General features: G+C 36.8%; 1 protein-coding gene across 10 annotated transcripts in view; it reads left to right on the top strand.

The window, feature by feature from the left end:
* Positions 1–17,217, top strand: part of Akap9 (A-kinase anchoring protein 9) — a 236,001-nt gene that overhangs the window by 154,734 nt on the left and 64,050 nt on the right. For 9 of the 10 annotated variants that reach the window (XM_045159918.1, XM_045159916.1, XM_045159922.1 and 6 more), the window contains 5 exons: positions 244–468; positions 1,529–1,669; positions 2,084–2,187; positions 4,920–5,125; positions 11,484–11,710. In XM_045159918.1, the coding sequence (XP_045015853.1) occupies positions 244–468; positions 1,529–1,669; positions 2,084–2,187; positions 4,920–5,125; positions 11,484–11,710 (903 nt within the window). The remainder of the gene's footprint in view (positions 1–243; positions 469–1,528; positions 1,670–2,083; positions 2,188–4,919; positions 5,126–11,483; positions 11,711–17,217) is intronic. The other variant, XM_045159920.1, reaches the window with a different exon arrangement.

The following is a 17,217-nucleotide window of genomic DNA, read 5'->3' on the forward strand; positions in this document are numbered from 1 at the left end:
CACACATACACACACACACTACACATGTGCAAAAAAGCAGAAGGAACATTGAATATATTTTTCTCCCTTAGAATTAGATTTTAGCAAAATAAACTGTTGTCTATTTTCTTCCTGGAAAATAACATCTTGTGGATTAACTTAATATTGTCTTGGAATCATGCTTCAGAGAAATACCTTTTAAAAATATAAGCGCTGACAAATTTCTACAAGACGTCATTGAATTTTTTATTTTTACTAATAAAGGTCCATGATACAGTGTTGGTATCAAACATGGATACTTCCAGACAGCTGATGTTAAATGAAGAACAGTTAGAGGATATGAGGCAGGAACTTGTTAGACAATATGAAGAACATCAACAGGCAACTGAACTTTTGAGACAAGCCCATATGAGACAAATGGAGAGACAGCGAGAAGACCAGGAACAGCTACAAGAAGAAATTAAGAGACTTAATAAACAGTTAGCCCAGGTATGTCACCAAACATCCTTTTTCTCCCCAAGTAAAATAATAGTATTGTTTATGTAGCCTGTTTTGAAAGTAAAAATTGTTTTGCAAGATCTAAAGAATTGCAGATACTTAACATCTGAAATGCACTCCACCAAAACAACAAATTTAGACCTTGGTAGCACACCAAATTCAAGTATGTAGTGTGCATTGTCTCCTTTCATTTTATTCAGTTGCCCTTCAGGGTTCAAAGAATAACAAGGCCAATTTAAAAAGTATTAATAATCCTAATTCCACTGACTATCATATAGCAAAGGCACTTTGTCAATTTGGGACATTCTTTGTGCCGAGGTGCATGCATTTGCATTTACTGTCATTCAGTTTTCCCATTTTTATTTATACTGCCATGAGTCCACCAATTAGTATCTCAAAGTTTTACCTTTGTCTATCTTTAATCCATCTTTTTAATCATGAATATAGCATGTTTCTGGAACTTTCTCCAGAGAGACATTTCTTGTTGATTTGAGAAATGCAAATTTATATAACATTCTTATCCCTTTCTTGACTAAATTTAAATATTCTTTGGTATTTGGGGGCTGTATTCTCATCAATTGCTATAAAAATGTACTCACAAAATCATTGCAGAAAAGCACTTATGAAAACATTTACTGAGTTTAATTTTTAAAACTAAAAGCAAAAGTAGAGAACTCAACATGCATTCTCTTAAATGTAAAATTATGCAAAAAATTAGGATTGGAACATAAAGTGTATCATTTGATAAAAATCAGTTTTGCTTTTCTTCAGTACATTTTGTGAATTCAGACTTCTGAATGTTCAATGCAAAATTGACATAAAAGTATGGATTGAGCTTTACAAATTCCTTAATAATTAAGTTTAACTTATATCTAACACTTCAAATTTTGCATTGAACTTTGTATATGCCTTTTAACCCCTTATAATGGAATATGAATCATTGTTAGAAATGAGACCTGTTGGTCCCAAGGGGTTAAAAAAAATCTGCTTAATGTTTCTTCTGTTCTTCTGTCGCAAACAATATTCTCTTATAACCTTTTTTCTTATTTAGAGATCCTCAATAGATAATGAAAACCTGGTTTCAGAGAGAGAGAGGGTGCTTTTAGAGGAACTGGAAGCACTAAAGCAGCTGTCTCTAGCTGGAAGAGAGAAGCTGTGTTGTGAGCTGCACAACAGCAGTACGCAAACACAGGTAGTACGGACTTTGGCCCCCCCTAGGAGCAATGGATCAGCAATGCAGTAGAATTGTCTGTCTTTATTGTTGGTATGAGATATGTTTTTATAGATACTGAGCTTGACATATCTGTGATTGCTTAACATGTAAGGTAGGTGGAATAAAAATGCCTTGCCTTTCACTGAAGGTAGTTTAAATCTAGTACTGCGATTACAGCAGCTATTCTACCATGGAGCAACCCAACAATTGTTTTTCATCTGTGTACTAGAGTATTTTATCTCTTTTGATAATGGTAACCTCTTGATAAAATGTAGTTAAATATTATTTCAAGCAGTTTCTACTTTATGCACAGAAGTACTAGGACATGCTCTTTCTAAGATGACAGGTTTTCTTTCTGTCCTCTCCTCACTGCCTTTATACCAACTTAAACAGGATGGAAATGAAAACCAAGGGGAAGTTGAAGAACAAATATTTAAAGAGAAGACATTGGACAGAAAGCCTGAAGACGTACCCCTTGATATTCTGTCCAATGAAAGGTATATAAAATGTGTAATTTTTCAGTGCAAAGTTTAAAGTGCTTGCTCAAGTATAAATAAACTATTTGTCCTTATTTTTATCTTGTACATTTGTACTTAATCTTAAAAATTATTGTACTGTATTTGAAATGTGTCCATATATATGTAGTATATTTTAATCATTAAGTAAACTATTTTTAGATCACTTGCATATAGTATAATTTTTAATGTACATTAATCTTATTTAGGTATTGTTTAGATATTGACTTTTCTTGATTGATTTTATTTTTCTTATTACTATTTTTTGTTTTAAAGCCATTTTTAACCATGATCTTTATATCTTGTTTCCTCAATCACTTTATGGGCATTCTTTTAGTGTTATCTATTCCCTAGATTTTTTTTTTATGCTGAGAAAAAAATTCACTATAATGTAAATATCCCACACTTAGTTTATCTTATGCATTTATTGTGTTATAGATGAGAACTTTTAATTCATATTCATGTTTATGAAATAATAAATTAATCACCCAATCTTAAAACTATTCCTTTGCTATTGTGGAGGTTAATATAAAAATGTGCAATATTACATTAGGATAATGAGTCCACCATATATCAAGGCCTTTAAGCACAGTGTTTTATAATTTATTTTAATCTTATGAAAATAATTTCTTCTTAAAACTAATATCTACTAACTTAATTTCCTCCTTTTCCAATTTCTGTGATTGTCAACCCTTTTGTGTCCTCCTAACCTCCTTCCTCAGCTTGCATGGAGGAATTTGGCCCTTAAGATTTTGGCTTCCCCATTGGATCATCAGTATGGAACACAGTCAGTACGGAACTCAAACAAGAAAGACAGTGTATGCATATTAGAGTTACCATGAAAATATAAAATAAACAAGGGGTTTATTTTATATTATTTTTACTAATTTATTTTACAAATCACATAGTGTTTAATTTTTAGAAAGTCTTATAGGGAATATTGAAAAATGATTATTCATCTTTTTCTTTTATCCATTAATTAATATTTCTGTCAAGTAAAAATATTTTTACATTATCCTAATCCTGATATTTGAGGATTGAGTGAAACTTCAGTAAATATTAAAGAAATAAGACCCTTTGCTTCCTGCCAAATTATTTAGTTTTATTTTCGCTATTCTCAGTTATACAAGAAGAGAACTTATTCTAGATTCAAAAATAGAAACCTCTTTCACTTGACAAATACTAAAGGAAAAAAATTCCACTTGTTACCTTTTAAAATAGGTCTATCATAGGCCTGTGAGACAGATAGGCTTAAACCTGGTTGTTGGTGATCTCCTGCAGTGTGAAGTTGGGACATAAAACTCTCTGAAGCCAGGGAACTTTGCCACAAAAGTCTGTCTACATGTATTAAATCTAAAGTATGTTGTAGGAGTACTTCTTAAGTTGAATTAAGTTATTATGATATATGAGGTATTCAGTTATTCAAAATATTAATCTTTAAGAGAGTACATATTTTGATATGGTGAAGTGTTTGTGTTCAGTTAAAATGGAAGTTTCTAGAAACACTTTGTCCATATTGATCCATTTTTATTTTTAAAATGTGTATATTTGTGAGACAGTTGGGGATGGACATTTTGCCATTAAAATGTTAATGATTATGTATGGGTGTCCCGATTTAATGGTTGAAAGTATTTTCTAATTTAAAAATAAGAATATATTCTGACCTTTTAAGTAAGAAAGATTTTTTATTTCCATTTAGTTGAAAATATTTTTTCCTACTGACTGAAATTAGTGTGATTCATGAAAATACATATATTTGTCTCTATAGCAGTTGTATTTAAACAAAAACCAAGCCTATTGCTTTTTATAATTTAGGCATCTAATTAATCATTCAGTTGTTGAAATGCTACTACATTTTTTTCCTATAGGGGCTTTTAAATTAAATTAAAACATGTTTAACAGGTAAAGAGATGAAATATAAACATCTCTCACTGCCAGCTGAGTAGTTGACAGATGCTTAGTGTATAACAATATTTTTTCAAACTTAAATTTTATATCTCTAAAATTTTCTTCTGATTTAGTTACTAATATTAAAAACTTAAATTGGGAATGGTGGCACATGCCTTTAATGCCAGCACTTGTGAAGCAGAAGTAGGAGGATCACCATGAGTTTGTGGCCAATCTGGGACTACAAAGTGAGTTCCAGATCAACCTGAGCTAAAATGAGATACTACCTTAAAAAAAAAAAAGAAAAGAAACTTAGTTACTTGATTTCTTTTAGGTCAAAGAGGCATGCACATTTAGGGAAAAAAGTTATAGTTAAACTGGGCATAATTGTTGGAAGAAAAGATGTCCTGTTATGATACAACTTTTTTGCTTATTTTTTATTTATTTATTTGAGAGCAACAGACAGAGAAATAGGCAGATTGAGAGAGAGAGAGAATGGGCATGCCAGGTCTTCTAGCCACTAGAAACAAACTCCAGATGTGTGTGCCCCCTTGTGCATCTGGCTAACGTGGGTCCTGGAGAATCAAGCCTCGAACCGTGGTCCTTGGGCTTCACAAGCAAGCACTTAACTGCTAAGCCATCTCTCCAGCCCAATGATAAAATTTTTAAATGAAAACTAAGAAATGCTTTATTGTGGATGCTATTGGTATTATTTTGGTAAAATAATCTACTTTGTCAGCCACAAACTTCATATTTTTTAGGATATTAGCAAGTTGTTTGATTTTTAAAAATTAAACATTTTAATAAATGATACCTTGTCTGTACAGGTATGCACTTCAGAAAGCTAATAACAGGCTTTTGAAGATCCTCTTAGAAGTTGTAAAGACAACAGCAGCTGTTGAAGAAACAATTGGTCGCCATGTCCTTGGGATTCTGGATAGATCTAGTAAAGGCCAGTCAGTTATCAGCCTGAGTTGGAGGTCAGAAGCAGAAGCATCTGTAAAGCCATGTGTTCAAGAGGAACATCAAAGAGGTACTTTCATATGCTATTGAAATAATTAATCCCTATTTTCCTCCAATGTTGAGTTCAAAGCACTTTTTTATGTATAGACAATACATGAGAGAATATTAAAATATTTTCCAGTAATTGGACCTCAAATCCAAATACATCAAAGCTTCTCTTCAGAACACCATTATTACAAATGAGCATGTTAGAGTTGTTATTTTACATACCTATATTTCATTTTTTACTGATAAGAAAAAAAAAATCTACATCATTACTCAGGAGTCCTGTGTTAACACTGTCAGCCAAGGAAAGGTTAAAATGTAGAGATAGTTAGGAATCCAGCACCAGTTGAGATGGCTAGGGGAATGTCGTTATCAGAAACCTGAGATTTGCTTTTATCTTTGGCTACCCTCTGCTGAGTACTTTCTTCTTTTTTAGAAAAATAGTTTGAAATAAGAAGAATGTGTTATGTGGATCCAGAGATTAGCTCCTGACATCTATTTTATGCTGTCTTCTTCCTGTAGCTATATGGGCTGGGTTCTTTCAGTTTCTTGCCATCACACTGCTGACCTTTAGTCTCTTTTATTTTTTCAGTTCCTTATTCCTTGCTGGAGAAGAAATCAGAAAATCAAAAGGCAAGAGAGTTTTTAATAGATGCAGAAAGATAGGGTCTGGATCCTTGGATTAGAAGATTAAATCTACAATTCACTACTATTCTACACCTAAGCACTTCTCCCCAATTAGAGGCAGATCCTCTAAAATGCCAGCTTTTGTAATTATTTTTTTAAAGCATTTGTTTTGTTACGCCTCATATAGAAAAATAAGAAGAAAATGTTCAAATACAGAAGATGTCCTTAAGTATAAGGTGGACAGTGATATGTTTCTAAATTCAGAGAAAATCTTGATTTCAAATATTCAAATAAAATTAACTTAAGAACACTTAAATTTAGTTCAAAGATTAATTTTTAATGGATTTTAGCAATATAACAGGTAAAATAATTACTGATTTTTAAACTTTTTCAAATTCACACTATTCAAACCTGATAGATAAATTATTCAAACTAACTTTTCTTCTGGTTAATTCTTTGGACTTTTTTTTTTTTTTTGAGATAGGGTCTCACTCTAGCCCAGGCTGACCTGGAATTCACTATGGAGTCTCAGGGTGGCCTTGAACTCATGGTGATCCTCCTACCTCTGCCTCCCAAGGGCTGGGATTAAAGGCGTGTGCCACCACGCCCAGCTGGTTAATTCTTAATCAAAGGGATTTTTCTATACATGGATCCAGATGTATACAGAAGAATTAGGTAATGATTTAATATATTTAACACTTGTAAAAATATTTACCAAATTAAGATTAAAAAGAAGGAGCTCATTTTACCTAACCATCTACAGAGGAATTTTGGTGTTCTACTGGTAAGAACTAGACCAAGTTGGCTCCTTAGTGAAAACACACTGTAAGGAGGCTAAGGGCAAAGTTCAGTGGCAAAGTACTTCCTGTGCAGGCCCATCAATGCAAGTTCAGTTCCCCAGAACCCACATAAATGCCAACATCTGTAATCCCAGTGTCCTTGCAGAAAGGGGAGGCAGAGACAGGATAATGCCAAAGCTCACGGTTCAGCCACCCTGACTAGCATAACTGTGCATAGAAAGAGAAATCTTGCCTCAAAAATAAGGTGGGGGTGCTTTTCCCCTTCCTGCCTTCTCATGGGCAAGATCTCTTCATATTTTCTCCTCTTTCATTCTCTTAATCTAATAAAATCTGTCTAAACTTAAAAAACAATGTGGAAGGCAAGAACCAACACTCAGTTGTCCTCTAACGTGTACACATGCACCATGGAACACATACATTAGACATTTATACACACACAATTTTAAAAAAGACAATGTGAAAGGGCCTGGGAACATGGCTCAGTGGATAAGTGCAACAAATCTCTCACCTGCTGCACAAGAATGAGAACCTGAGTTCAGATCCCCAGAACCCACAAAAAGTCAGGTGGACCTGGCAGCCTGCATATAATCCCAGCACTCCAGAGGCAGGGGTAGGGGATGCCAAATTAATGAGCTCTGGGTTCAAATGAGACACTACTTCAGTAAATAAGGTGGAGGGTGGTTGAAGAAGACACCTCACATCAACATGTTTAGACATGCAAAAAACAAACATCCACTACGAGGAATGTTTTCTAACCTACAAAAATACTGTGTAAAGTTTTCTTAGTTGTTCTCATAGATGTTTCTCGTGATGGTTGCCAAAATTTTCAGCAAATAACAATGAACTCACTTCCCAAGCACTGTGCTTGAAGTTATGAAGAGGGATAAGTTTGTGATTTAACTCAAGGACAGAGGATTATGTGTATGTTTACTTTAGGAAAGATGGCTCAAAAAGCCTGCTTTCCTTATGAGTTTCATCTGAATTATCATCCACTGTAGATGAAATGTGTCTAGGTCTCTCTTAAAATCTTTTCTAGTCATAAGCATTTTTTATCAGTTCAGTTCTATAAACTTGTTGAACTTCTAGAGATATTTATTGTGCAATTTCTCTCTAGTTTCTGCATAATAGCAGTTCATAGTCTGGTGAAGGCAGTGAGGGTCTCCTTCAAGGTAAGACAGGGTACTTTAAAACCACTTTATGCATGTGTGAATCAAGTAAGTCTTTCAAAATACTGTTTAACTGGTGATTACTCCTCAAAGAATAATATTACAAAAGAAAAGTTAAATACACAGAAAAGAAATACAGTGTGTAAAATGTTACTACAAAGATCATTTTGCTAGCATTAGCATCACTGATTAAAAGGCATACTTACCATGTGATTAACTTAATAAAGTTAGTATGACCACCATTATCATTAGGGGTCACTTTCAGATCCACCTTTATTTTTGAAGCATATATTAATGTAATTTATGACTTAAAACATTTAGCTTTTCATAAGCAGTAAGTATACTGGCTCTGAAATATTGATAATATTCTCTATGTGAGAATTTATTTCTAGCATTTCATTGTTATTATTTCTTTTTTATTTTATTTTGGAGACAGCGAGAGGGAGAGAGACAGAGGAGAGATAGATAATTGGCACTCCACAGCCTTGGGCACTGCAAAGAAACACCAGATGCTTGTACTAACTAGTGGGCATGTGCAACCTTGTGCTTGCCTTACCTTTGTGTGTCTGGCTAATGTGGGATCTGGAGAGTAGAACATGGGTCCTTAGGCTTTGGAGGCAAGAGCCTTAACTGCTAAGCCATCTTTCTAGCCCATTTCATAATTTTTAAATATTTTATTTACTTATTTATTTGCAAGAAGAGAGAAAATGAATGACTGAATGGGCGTGCCAGGCCTCTAGCCACTGTAAGTGAACTCCAGATACTGTCACCACTTTTTGTGCATCTTGGTTTTGCATGAGTACTGGGGACTTGAACCCAGGTCATTAAGCTTTGCAGACAAGCACCTTAACCATTGAGCCATCTCTCCAGCCATGATTTCTTCATTTTTTTTCCCATGGGAACATGAATTATAAAAACTAAAATGCACCTTTGAACGGTTTTTATGTCTTACTTAACGTAATAAAATTAATTTATTCTGATTGCAAAGTGGTTTGTCCTCTCCAGTTTTTATACAGCTTGTTTTTGTAACACTTGTGGCCTGTTTTCAGCTTTCAAGTCTGAACATGTTTTGATTTTAAACAGGTATGGACTTGTTAGCACTTGAAAAAATAAATAATTGATTTTCTAATACTTGCTTCCTCATGAGAATAAACTATGAAATAGAAAGTTTGTGCTAATATGAATTCATCTCAGCCTCAGTGAAAATTAAATCCATTCATAAAAATGAGCTTTCCAGGCTGCATTGAAGAAAATTTTCTTTAGGTCTGCATAGTTACAGTTTAGAGGTAAAACACTCCTCTCTTGGGCCTGAGTCCAAGAACCAAAGTTGTTTACTGTAGCTTCCTTTTGGTGCATTGGGAGATTAAAGGCTTAATAATGAGAAGGCATTAGGTCCTTTGGATGCTCATTGTGACCTTGGGCTCTCCCACATCTTGTCTTCTTTTTATTTCTTCCTTTTTTCTTTTCTTTTCTTTTTTTTAAATTTTTTAATTTTTTTTTAATTTTTAATTTTTTTATTTTATTTAATTGAGAGCGACAGACACAGTGAGAAAGACAGATAGAGGGAGAGAGAGAGAATGGGCGCGCCAGGGCTTCTAGCCTCTGAAAACGAACTCCAGACGCGTGCGCCCCCTTGTGCATCTGGCTAACGTGGGACCTGGGGAACCGAGCCTCGAACCAGGGTCCTTAGGCTTCACAGGCAAGCGCTTAACCGCTATGCCATCTCTCCAGCCCTTCTTTTCTTTTTAACATAGGGTTCAGGACTGGAGAAAAGGTTCAGTGGTGAAAGGCACTTTGTTGTAAAGCCTGTCTGCCTGGGTTTGATTTCTCCAGCACCCATGTAAAGCCAGATGCACAAAGTGGCTCATGTGTCTAGAGTTCATTTACAGTGACTAGAAGCCCTGGTGTGCCCATTTTCTCTCCCTCTCTCCCCACCCCCCCACAAATGAATAAATTAAATATTTTAAATACAGGGCCCAGTTTTTTATCTCATGGTGGCCTTGAAGTCACTATGTAGCCTAGGCTGATCTCAAACTTATTTACAGCAATTCTCCTGCCTCATCCTCCCAAGTACTAGGATTACAGGCCAGTGCCACCAAGGCATTCATTTCAGATCTTTAGTACAATTTTATATATTTATTTTTGATCTGTCAGAGAATTTGATAGCTGCCAGGTGATGCCATAGAGATCTGCAGAGGGCAATTGAGGCAGGGATGCTCCATCATATTCCCTACCCAAACTTGAGGCACCTAGTGTTAACAGGGAATAAATTGTGTAATCCTTAAAGTACATGACTAAAAGACTTGATCAACCACTATTTACTATGTTTATAATACAGATATGAGTGGGTCACCTGTGTATCATTCTAGTCCCCAAAACTGGGCTTGCAGGGATATATTTTATCATGTGAAATTGCCCTGCTAATTTATGTTGTCTTCAGCTGTTCCCCTCTACCATCACCACCCCTGCCAGATTAGTTATTATGAATAAAGGAGGAGTTTGATGTCTTTCTCCATACTTTGTGTCTTAAGAATAAAAAAAAAGCAGGGTGGGGGACTCAGTGAAGCATATTCATATTACTTAATTTCTACATCTTCAAAAAAGTTTCAATGTTGGGGATCAGAACTAGGGCCTTGGGCTGGGGAGATGGTTTACCAGTTAAGGCATTTTCCTGCAAAGCCAAATAATCCCAGTTTGACTCTCCAGGACCCACATAAGCCAGATGCACAAGGGGGCACATGCATCTGGAGTTCATTTGCAGTGGCTAGAGGCCCTGGTGCACCCATTCTCTCTCTCCCCCTCTAATAAATAAATATAAAGTTAAAAAACTAGGGCCTTGCATATGTTAGTTACATCTTCTACCACTAACTTATTTACCCCACTCCTAAAAAATGTTATTAACAAAGTATATTAGCCAAATGGTGTGTTTCATGCCTAGAATCCCAGCATTTAGGAGGCAAAAACATGAAGCATGAGTTCAAGGCCAGCTTGGCCCACATAGGGGAAACCTGTGAATAAACAAAAGCAAACAAAGGAAACCATTTGTGGTGGTTTGATTCAGGTGTCCCCCATAAACTTAGGTGTTCTGAATGCTAGGTTCCCAGCTGATGGATATTTGGGAATTAAATCCTCCTGGAGGAAGTGTATTATTGGGGGCGGGCTTATGGGCTTTATAGCCAGTTTCCCCATGCCAGTGTTTGGCACACCCTCCTGTTGCTGTAGTCCACCTTATGTTGGCCAGGGGGTGATGTCCACCCTCTGCTCATGCCATCGTTTTCCCCTGCCATCGTGGAGCTTCCCCTCGAGCCTGTAAGCCAAAATAAATCTCTTTTTCCCAGAAGCTGCTCTGGGTTGGGTGATTTCTACCAGCACTGCGAACCGGACTGCAATGGTAAAGTGGTACCAGGAGTGGGGTTCGAACCCATGCGTTTTTTTATTTATTTGAAAGAGAGAGAAAGAGACAAAGAGATAGAGAGAGAATGAGTGCACCAGCGTCTCCAGCCACTGCAAACAAACTCCAGACACTTGTGCCACCTAGTGCATCTGGCATACATGAGTCCTTGGGAATCAAACCAAGGTCCTTTAGTTTTGCAGGCAAATGCCTTAATCACTAAGCCATCTCTCCAGCCCTGCATATTTGTTTTAATGCTATTTGAAGGTTATACTTTTAATTATTTCAGATTTTAATTGACTTGATATTGATATCTTAACTTACTAATTTTATAATTTTAAATATTATGATTAATTATAATTGATTTATGCCTTTAATGTAATTTTATTCTTGTTACAGATGAATCCATACCTTCTTATTCTGGAAGTGCTATGGCAAGAAATGACAGTAGCATGTGGTCAAAAGTAACTGAGGAAGGAACAGAACTCTCACAGAGGCTTATGAGGAGTGGTTTTGCTGGAACTGAAATAGATCCAGAAAATGAAGAACTTATGCTGAACATTAGCTCTCGACTACAAGCAGCTGTTGAAAAACTCCTAGAAGCCATAAGTGAAACCAGTAGTCAGGTAACTTCTTTATCTTGCTAATGTTTGTACGTTTAAAGCAGGTTTTCTATTAAGCGTATAGTGATTAAGTGATTCTCTGCCATCCCATAAAATGTAATTAGGGCTCCCTTTAGTAATTATTGGTCTTAAACTGGGCCTGGTAGAATAAGTCTATAATCTCAGCTACTCAGAAGGCTGAAGTAGAAGGAACTCAAGTTCAAAGTTTGGCTGGGTTACAGAGTAAGTTAAACCTGGACCACTTAGTGAGACCCTTTTTAAAAAAACTACCCACAAAACGGGACTCCAAATATAACTCAACAGCAGACCACTTACATACCATGTGTAAGGCCCTAGGTTCAATCTCTGGTACTGCACTGGTGGGGGGGGGGTGAGTGAATTGATTATATTTGTGACAATCCACATTGATGCCAATAGTCTTTTCAAGTGATAAAGGCCAATGTCATGTGCTAATGTGTACCCTTACACTTCTAAAATTCAGTGTCGTCTGATATCTACATAGTCTAGGCTTTTATAAATTACTTCCATATCAAAGACATTTTAACTTTACCAATGTTTGAAATGCCCCAATAAAATCTATTATGTGAGGATTGGGGAAATTGCTCAGTGGTTAAAGGCTTGTTTTTAAAACTTGTGGGCCCTGATTCAAATCCCCAGTACCCATGTAAGGCCAGATGCATAGATTGGTGCATGCATCTGGAGTTCATTTGCTGTGGCAGGAAGTCCTAGCATGCCCATTTATAGTCTCTTTTTCTCTCTTTTCTTCCCTCCCTCCCTCTCAATTTTTTTTTTTTTTTGTTGTTGTTTTTTGAGGTAGGGTCTTACTCTAGCCCAGGCTGACCTAGAATTCACTATGGTGTCTCAGGGTGGCCTCGAACTCACAGCGATCCTCCTACCTCTGCCTACCAAGTTCTGGGATTAAAGGCGTGCACCACCATGCCCAGCATCAAATATTTTTTAATCTATTTGAAAGAATAATATAAGGCGCCTAAAACCATATATGCTGTGGATTATCAATAGTATACAATTAGTATAACCAAATCACACTTGGAATTCCCTCACTTGATTTTTATAACCATTGTATAAATATGAATAGGTTTGTTAACCTTACAGTCTATTTTTTAGCAGAATATTAACATGGTACACATTTTTGGCTTTGCTTTGATTTTTGAGACATTGTCTATTGTAATTACTTTTGCATTGGTAAGACAAAACAACTGACCAAAAGCAGCTGATGAGAGGAAAGGTTTTATTTTGGCTTCCAGTCTTGGAGAAAGTTCAGCATATCAGGGAAGGGGGTGGTAGAGTAGAAGCTGGCATCACATCTTGCCACAGCAGCTGTCAGTGAGCAGCAAGAATGAGCTGACCTCTGGCAAGGGGGAAGCTGGGATATAACAACCTAAAGTCTGCCCCTAGCATCATACCTCCTCCAGCAAGGCTCTACCTCCCAAATTGCCACCAGCTGGGGGGCCAATCATTCGAAGCACGTGACTCAGTGAAGGACGATTCATTCAAACTACCACATTCTGCTCCTGGCTCCATAGACCCATGATCAACTCATGTTGCAAAATATATTCAGTTCAACTTTAAAAGTCCAAAGTCTCATTTGAGACAGTCTCTTAAGGGTGAGCCTATAAAATCAAAACACAAGTTAACTACACATAATAGTACAAAGTAAACATTCTCACTGCAAAAAAAAGGTGGAGGAGGGGTGCCTAACAAGGAGAGATTAGGCTAATGCAAGATAGAAAATGATAAGGGCAAATATCAAATCCTGTACTTCCATGTCCATCTAGGACCTTCAGTGAAATCTCTGATCTCTAGAGTTCAAATTCCATTGCTTCAGCCTTAGCTACTTGCTTTATAGACATATCTACCCAATCCTGAGTAAGTAGCTTTTATCAGTGGCCATTTCATAATCCTGGCATCTTCAAAATTCTGGGATCTCCACTACCACCCACAATTCATCCTCAAGGGTCCATCTCATAGCCTCTATTTAGAACATTATCCTGCTTCTCTTACCTCACCTAGGGGCCATCTCCAGAATACCATATTGCAAATCCAATGACCCTCTCCTGAATTTGTCATACTTACAAAACCATTTTCAGGTGGGCTAAAACATTCATAATCCATGGGGAAATAAAGCCAGTTTTTCATGAGCATGAAAACTTCTTCAGCATTCTTCCTTCAGGCTCCCTCCTTTCCAATGAGAATCAGTTCTCTTTTTTTTTTTTTTTTTTTTTTTTTAATGTCCCTGTGCATAACAGCTGGCCCAGTATCATTGGTGGTATTTATCAACTGTTTAGTTGTAGCTGAACCAGCCTGCAGTGTCTGGCCCAAAACGTTAACTTCTTTCTGTGTCCTATCTATCTTTTTCTTGCTTTTCCTACCAAACATACCATACCAATTCAACTTTGGTCAGGTTCTCAGAACAATGGCAGAGCCTCTCATACCAACTGCTTCTAGTTTATTCTAACAAGGTCCTTTCCCCCTTCATAAACCAAGCCATCACAGTCCACAGTTCTTTTTGTACTTAGTTCTCTCAACTCTTGACAGAATGGTCATCAAGCTCTGCTTGGAGCACTACAAAGCATCTCTCTTAGTCCAAAGACTCAAATGCGTCCACATTTCTTCCTCAAGTCAGTTCCAAAAGATCAAAAGCCACATAGTCACATTTCTAGCATTAGTGAACCCACTCTTGCTACCAATTTTCTGTTGTATTGCCTTTGTGTTTGCTGGGACAAAACACCTGACCAAAAGCAGCTGATGTGAGGAAAGGGTTTATTTTGACTTACAGTCTTGAGGGAAGTTTCAGCCTGGCACAGAAGCAATGATATAGTAGAGGCTGGAAGTGTGTCTGTTAGTATAGTGGTAAGCTAGCTGCTATCCAAGAATCTTGATGTGGAGTAAGATTCACTAGTTAGGCAAGGAAATACATCATATATCTGTTCTTTTACTTCTTTATTTCACCAACACTGACCCAGTCAAGTAATTAAGATATCTCAAAAATGATTCTGTATATAAATCTGATATAATTAAATAACAAAAGAAATTTCTATGGATTTCTTTCATAGCATGTGCAAATGACTGAAAGCTTTTGCTTCAGAAACTCAGAATTTTTTATCATTTTTTTTTAACATTAGTTATGTACACAGTGTATACAGTCATGTAGGTACCATCGTTAGCCTCCTCCCTGCCCTTTCTCCCTCAGAAGTTTCTTTATGTATCATAGAGAACAGGAAGACATGGAATATTCCTGAAAACTGAAATATTTGTCTATTTTTTAATAGTAGAAAGAATGACATTTAGTATAAGCCACAAGTAGTGGTCCCATCTTACATCAAAAACTTGGAAAGTTATTTTTCATTATCAACATCTACATACTAAGAAGGAAATGGCACCGATAAAAAGAAGTTTTATTTTTGTTACTAATTTAAGAAGACATTAAGTTATACTTGAGGATTAAAGAATTTGAAGTTCAGTAGACTTTATTTATACTTACATTGACATTATAAATGCCGTATCAGCTGGGCAATGGTGGTGCATTCCTTTAATCCCAGCACATTGGAGGCTGAGGTAAGAGGATCACTGTGAGTTCAAGGTCAGCCTATAGCAAAGGAATGAGCTCTAGTTCAGCCTGGGCTAGAGAGAGACCCTGCCTTAAAAACATATGGATGGGGCTGGAGAGATGGCTTAGCGGTTAAGCGCTTGCCTGTGAAGCCTAAGGACCCCGGTTCGAGGCTTGGTTCCCCAGGTCCCACGTTAGCCAGATGCACAAGGGGGCGCACACGTCTGGAGTTCGTTTGCAGAGGCTGGAAGCCCTGGCGCGCCCATTCTCTCTCTCTCCCTCTATCTATCTTTCTCTCTGTGCCTGTCGCTCTCAAATAAATAAAAAATAAATTAAAAAAAAAACAAACATATGGATGATCCAGGCGTGGTGACGCATGCTTTTAATCCCAGCACTCTGGAGGCAAAGGTAGGAGGATCTCTGTGAATTCAAGGCCACCCTGAAACTACATAGTGAATTCCAGGTCAGTCTGAACTAGAGCAAGAACCCACCTCAGAACACCCCCCCCCAAAAAAAGTACACATGGACGGATGATTGAATTTTACGTGGTCCTGCGTCTTTTTTTGTTTCGTTTTGCTTTGTCTACTGCAGCCATATTAGTATCTCACTTCTGCAGTGTATGCTTTCCTTTATGCCATAAAAACAACTGTTACTACTTTTTCTTCCTCAATATACCTTATTCTTTTCCTACTACTAGATACAACTATAAATTATGGACAATTGAATTAGAATAGTACAGTATTTATCTTTTGATAAGCACCATGGAAATGGTAAATAATCAAGGATTAGCTAGAGAAAAACTTCCTCTTAATTCTTATTATGGCCAACAGTTAGATGTGTGGGATCCACCTGAAGGACTCAGTTCTCCAGTCCAAGCCCCCAATTTATAACAACTATCTGTTTATGGGACCCAAGTTGTCAAGTACAGTAGACCCTGACCATGGTATTTTCCCAGTTATCTCCAGTTTGTTATTTACTAAAGCAGCACTGTGCTACTTAGCTTTAGCTGTATTTTTGTACTTCAGATATCACTGAACAGATCATAGAAGCTCTGTGTAAAGTAGTAACTCTATGGCAGGGATGTCTCAAAGTACAGCCTCAGAAGCAGCAACAGCAGTATCACTTGGTAACTTGTAAATTCTAGGGCCCCTCCCTAGACCTGTTGAAGTTGGGAGCCCAGCATTAAACCTGTGTTTTAATGTCGTCTAGTTGGTTCTGATTCACATGAATATTGAGACATTAACTTAGAGATTATTAGTGTAATTCCACATTGTTTTCTACTGTCTTATATAGAAATTTGAAATAATTATGAACATTAATTAATTATAACAAGTTTCCAAAAATGCGGCATCTCTTAGGTGACTTTTGTGGAATTAAAAAAAAAAAAAACAATTTTTATTTACTTACTTAAGAGGAAGAGGGAGAGAGAGAGAGAACAGACCCACCAGGACCTCCTGCCACTGAACTCCAAATACATGCACTGCTTTGTACATCTGGCTTTTTATGAGTACTATGTTGCCAAGCTTTGCAAGCAAGTGCCTTGAACTGCTGAACTATCATCTCTCCAGCCCTGAATTTTATCTTATTTCAAATATTTTTATTTATTTTTTTACTTATTTGAGAGCGATTGAGAGAGAAAGAAGTAGAGAGAGAGAGAGAAAGAATGGGCATGCTAGGTCCTCTAGCTACTGCAAATGAACTCCAGACACATGTACCCCCTTGTCAATCTGGCTGTCATGGGTCCTGGGGAATCAAGCCTCAAACCATGGTCCTCAGGCTTCTTAGGCAAGCGCTTAACCATTAAGCCAACTCTCCAGCCCCCTGAATTTCATTTTTTAAGGCAACAAGAATAGGAGCTTTGTGAAACTTTCAACTACATTTACAATTACTAATATGACTGCATATGAATTTTTAAAATAATTGACTTACTCAGAATATCTTC

The sequence above is a fragment of the Jaculus jaculus genome, chromosome 10 (genome assembly GCF_020740685.1).
Source record: "Jaculus jaculus isolate mJacJac1 chromosome 10, mJacJac1.mat.Y.cur, whole genome shotgun sequence".
Taxonomy (NCBI): domain Eukaryota; kingdom Metazoa; phylum Chordata; class Mammalia; order Rodentia; family Dipodidae; genus Jaculus; species Jaculus jaculus.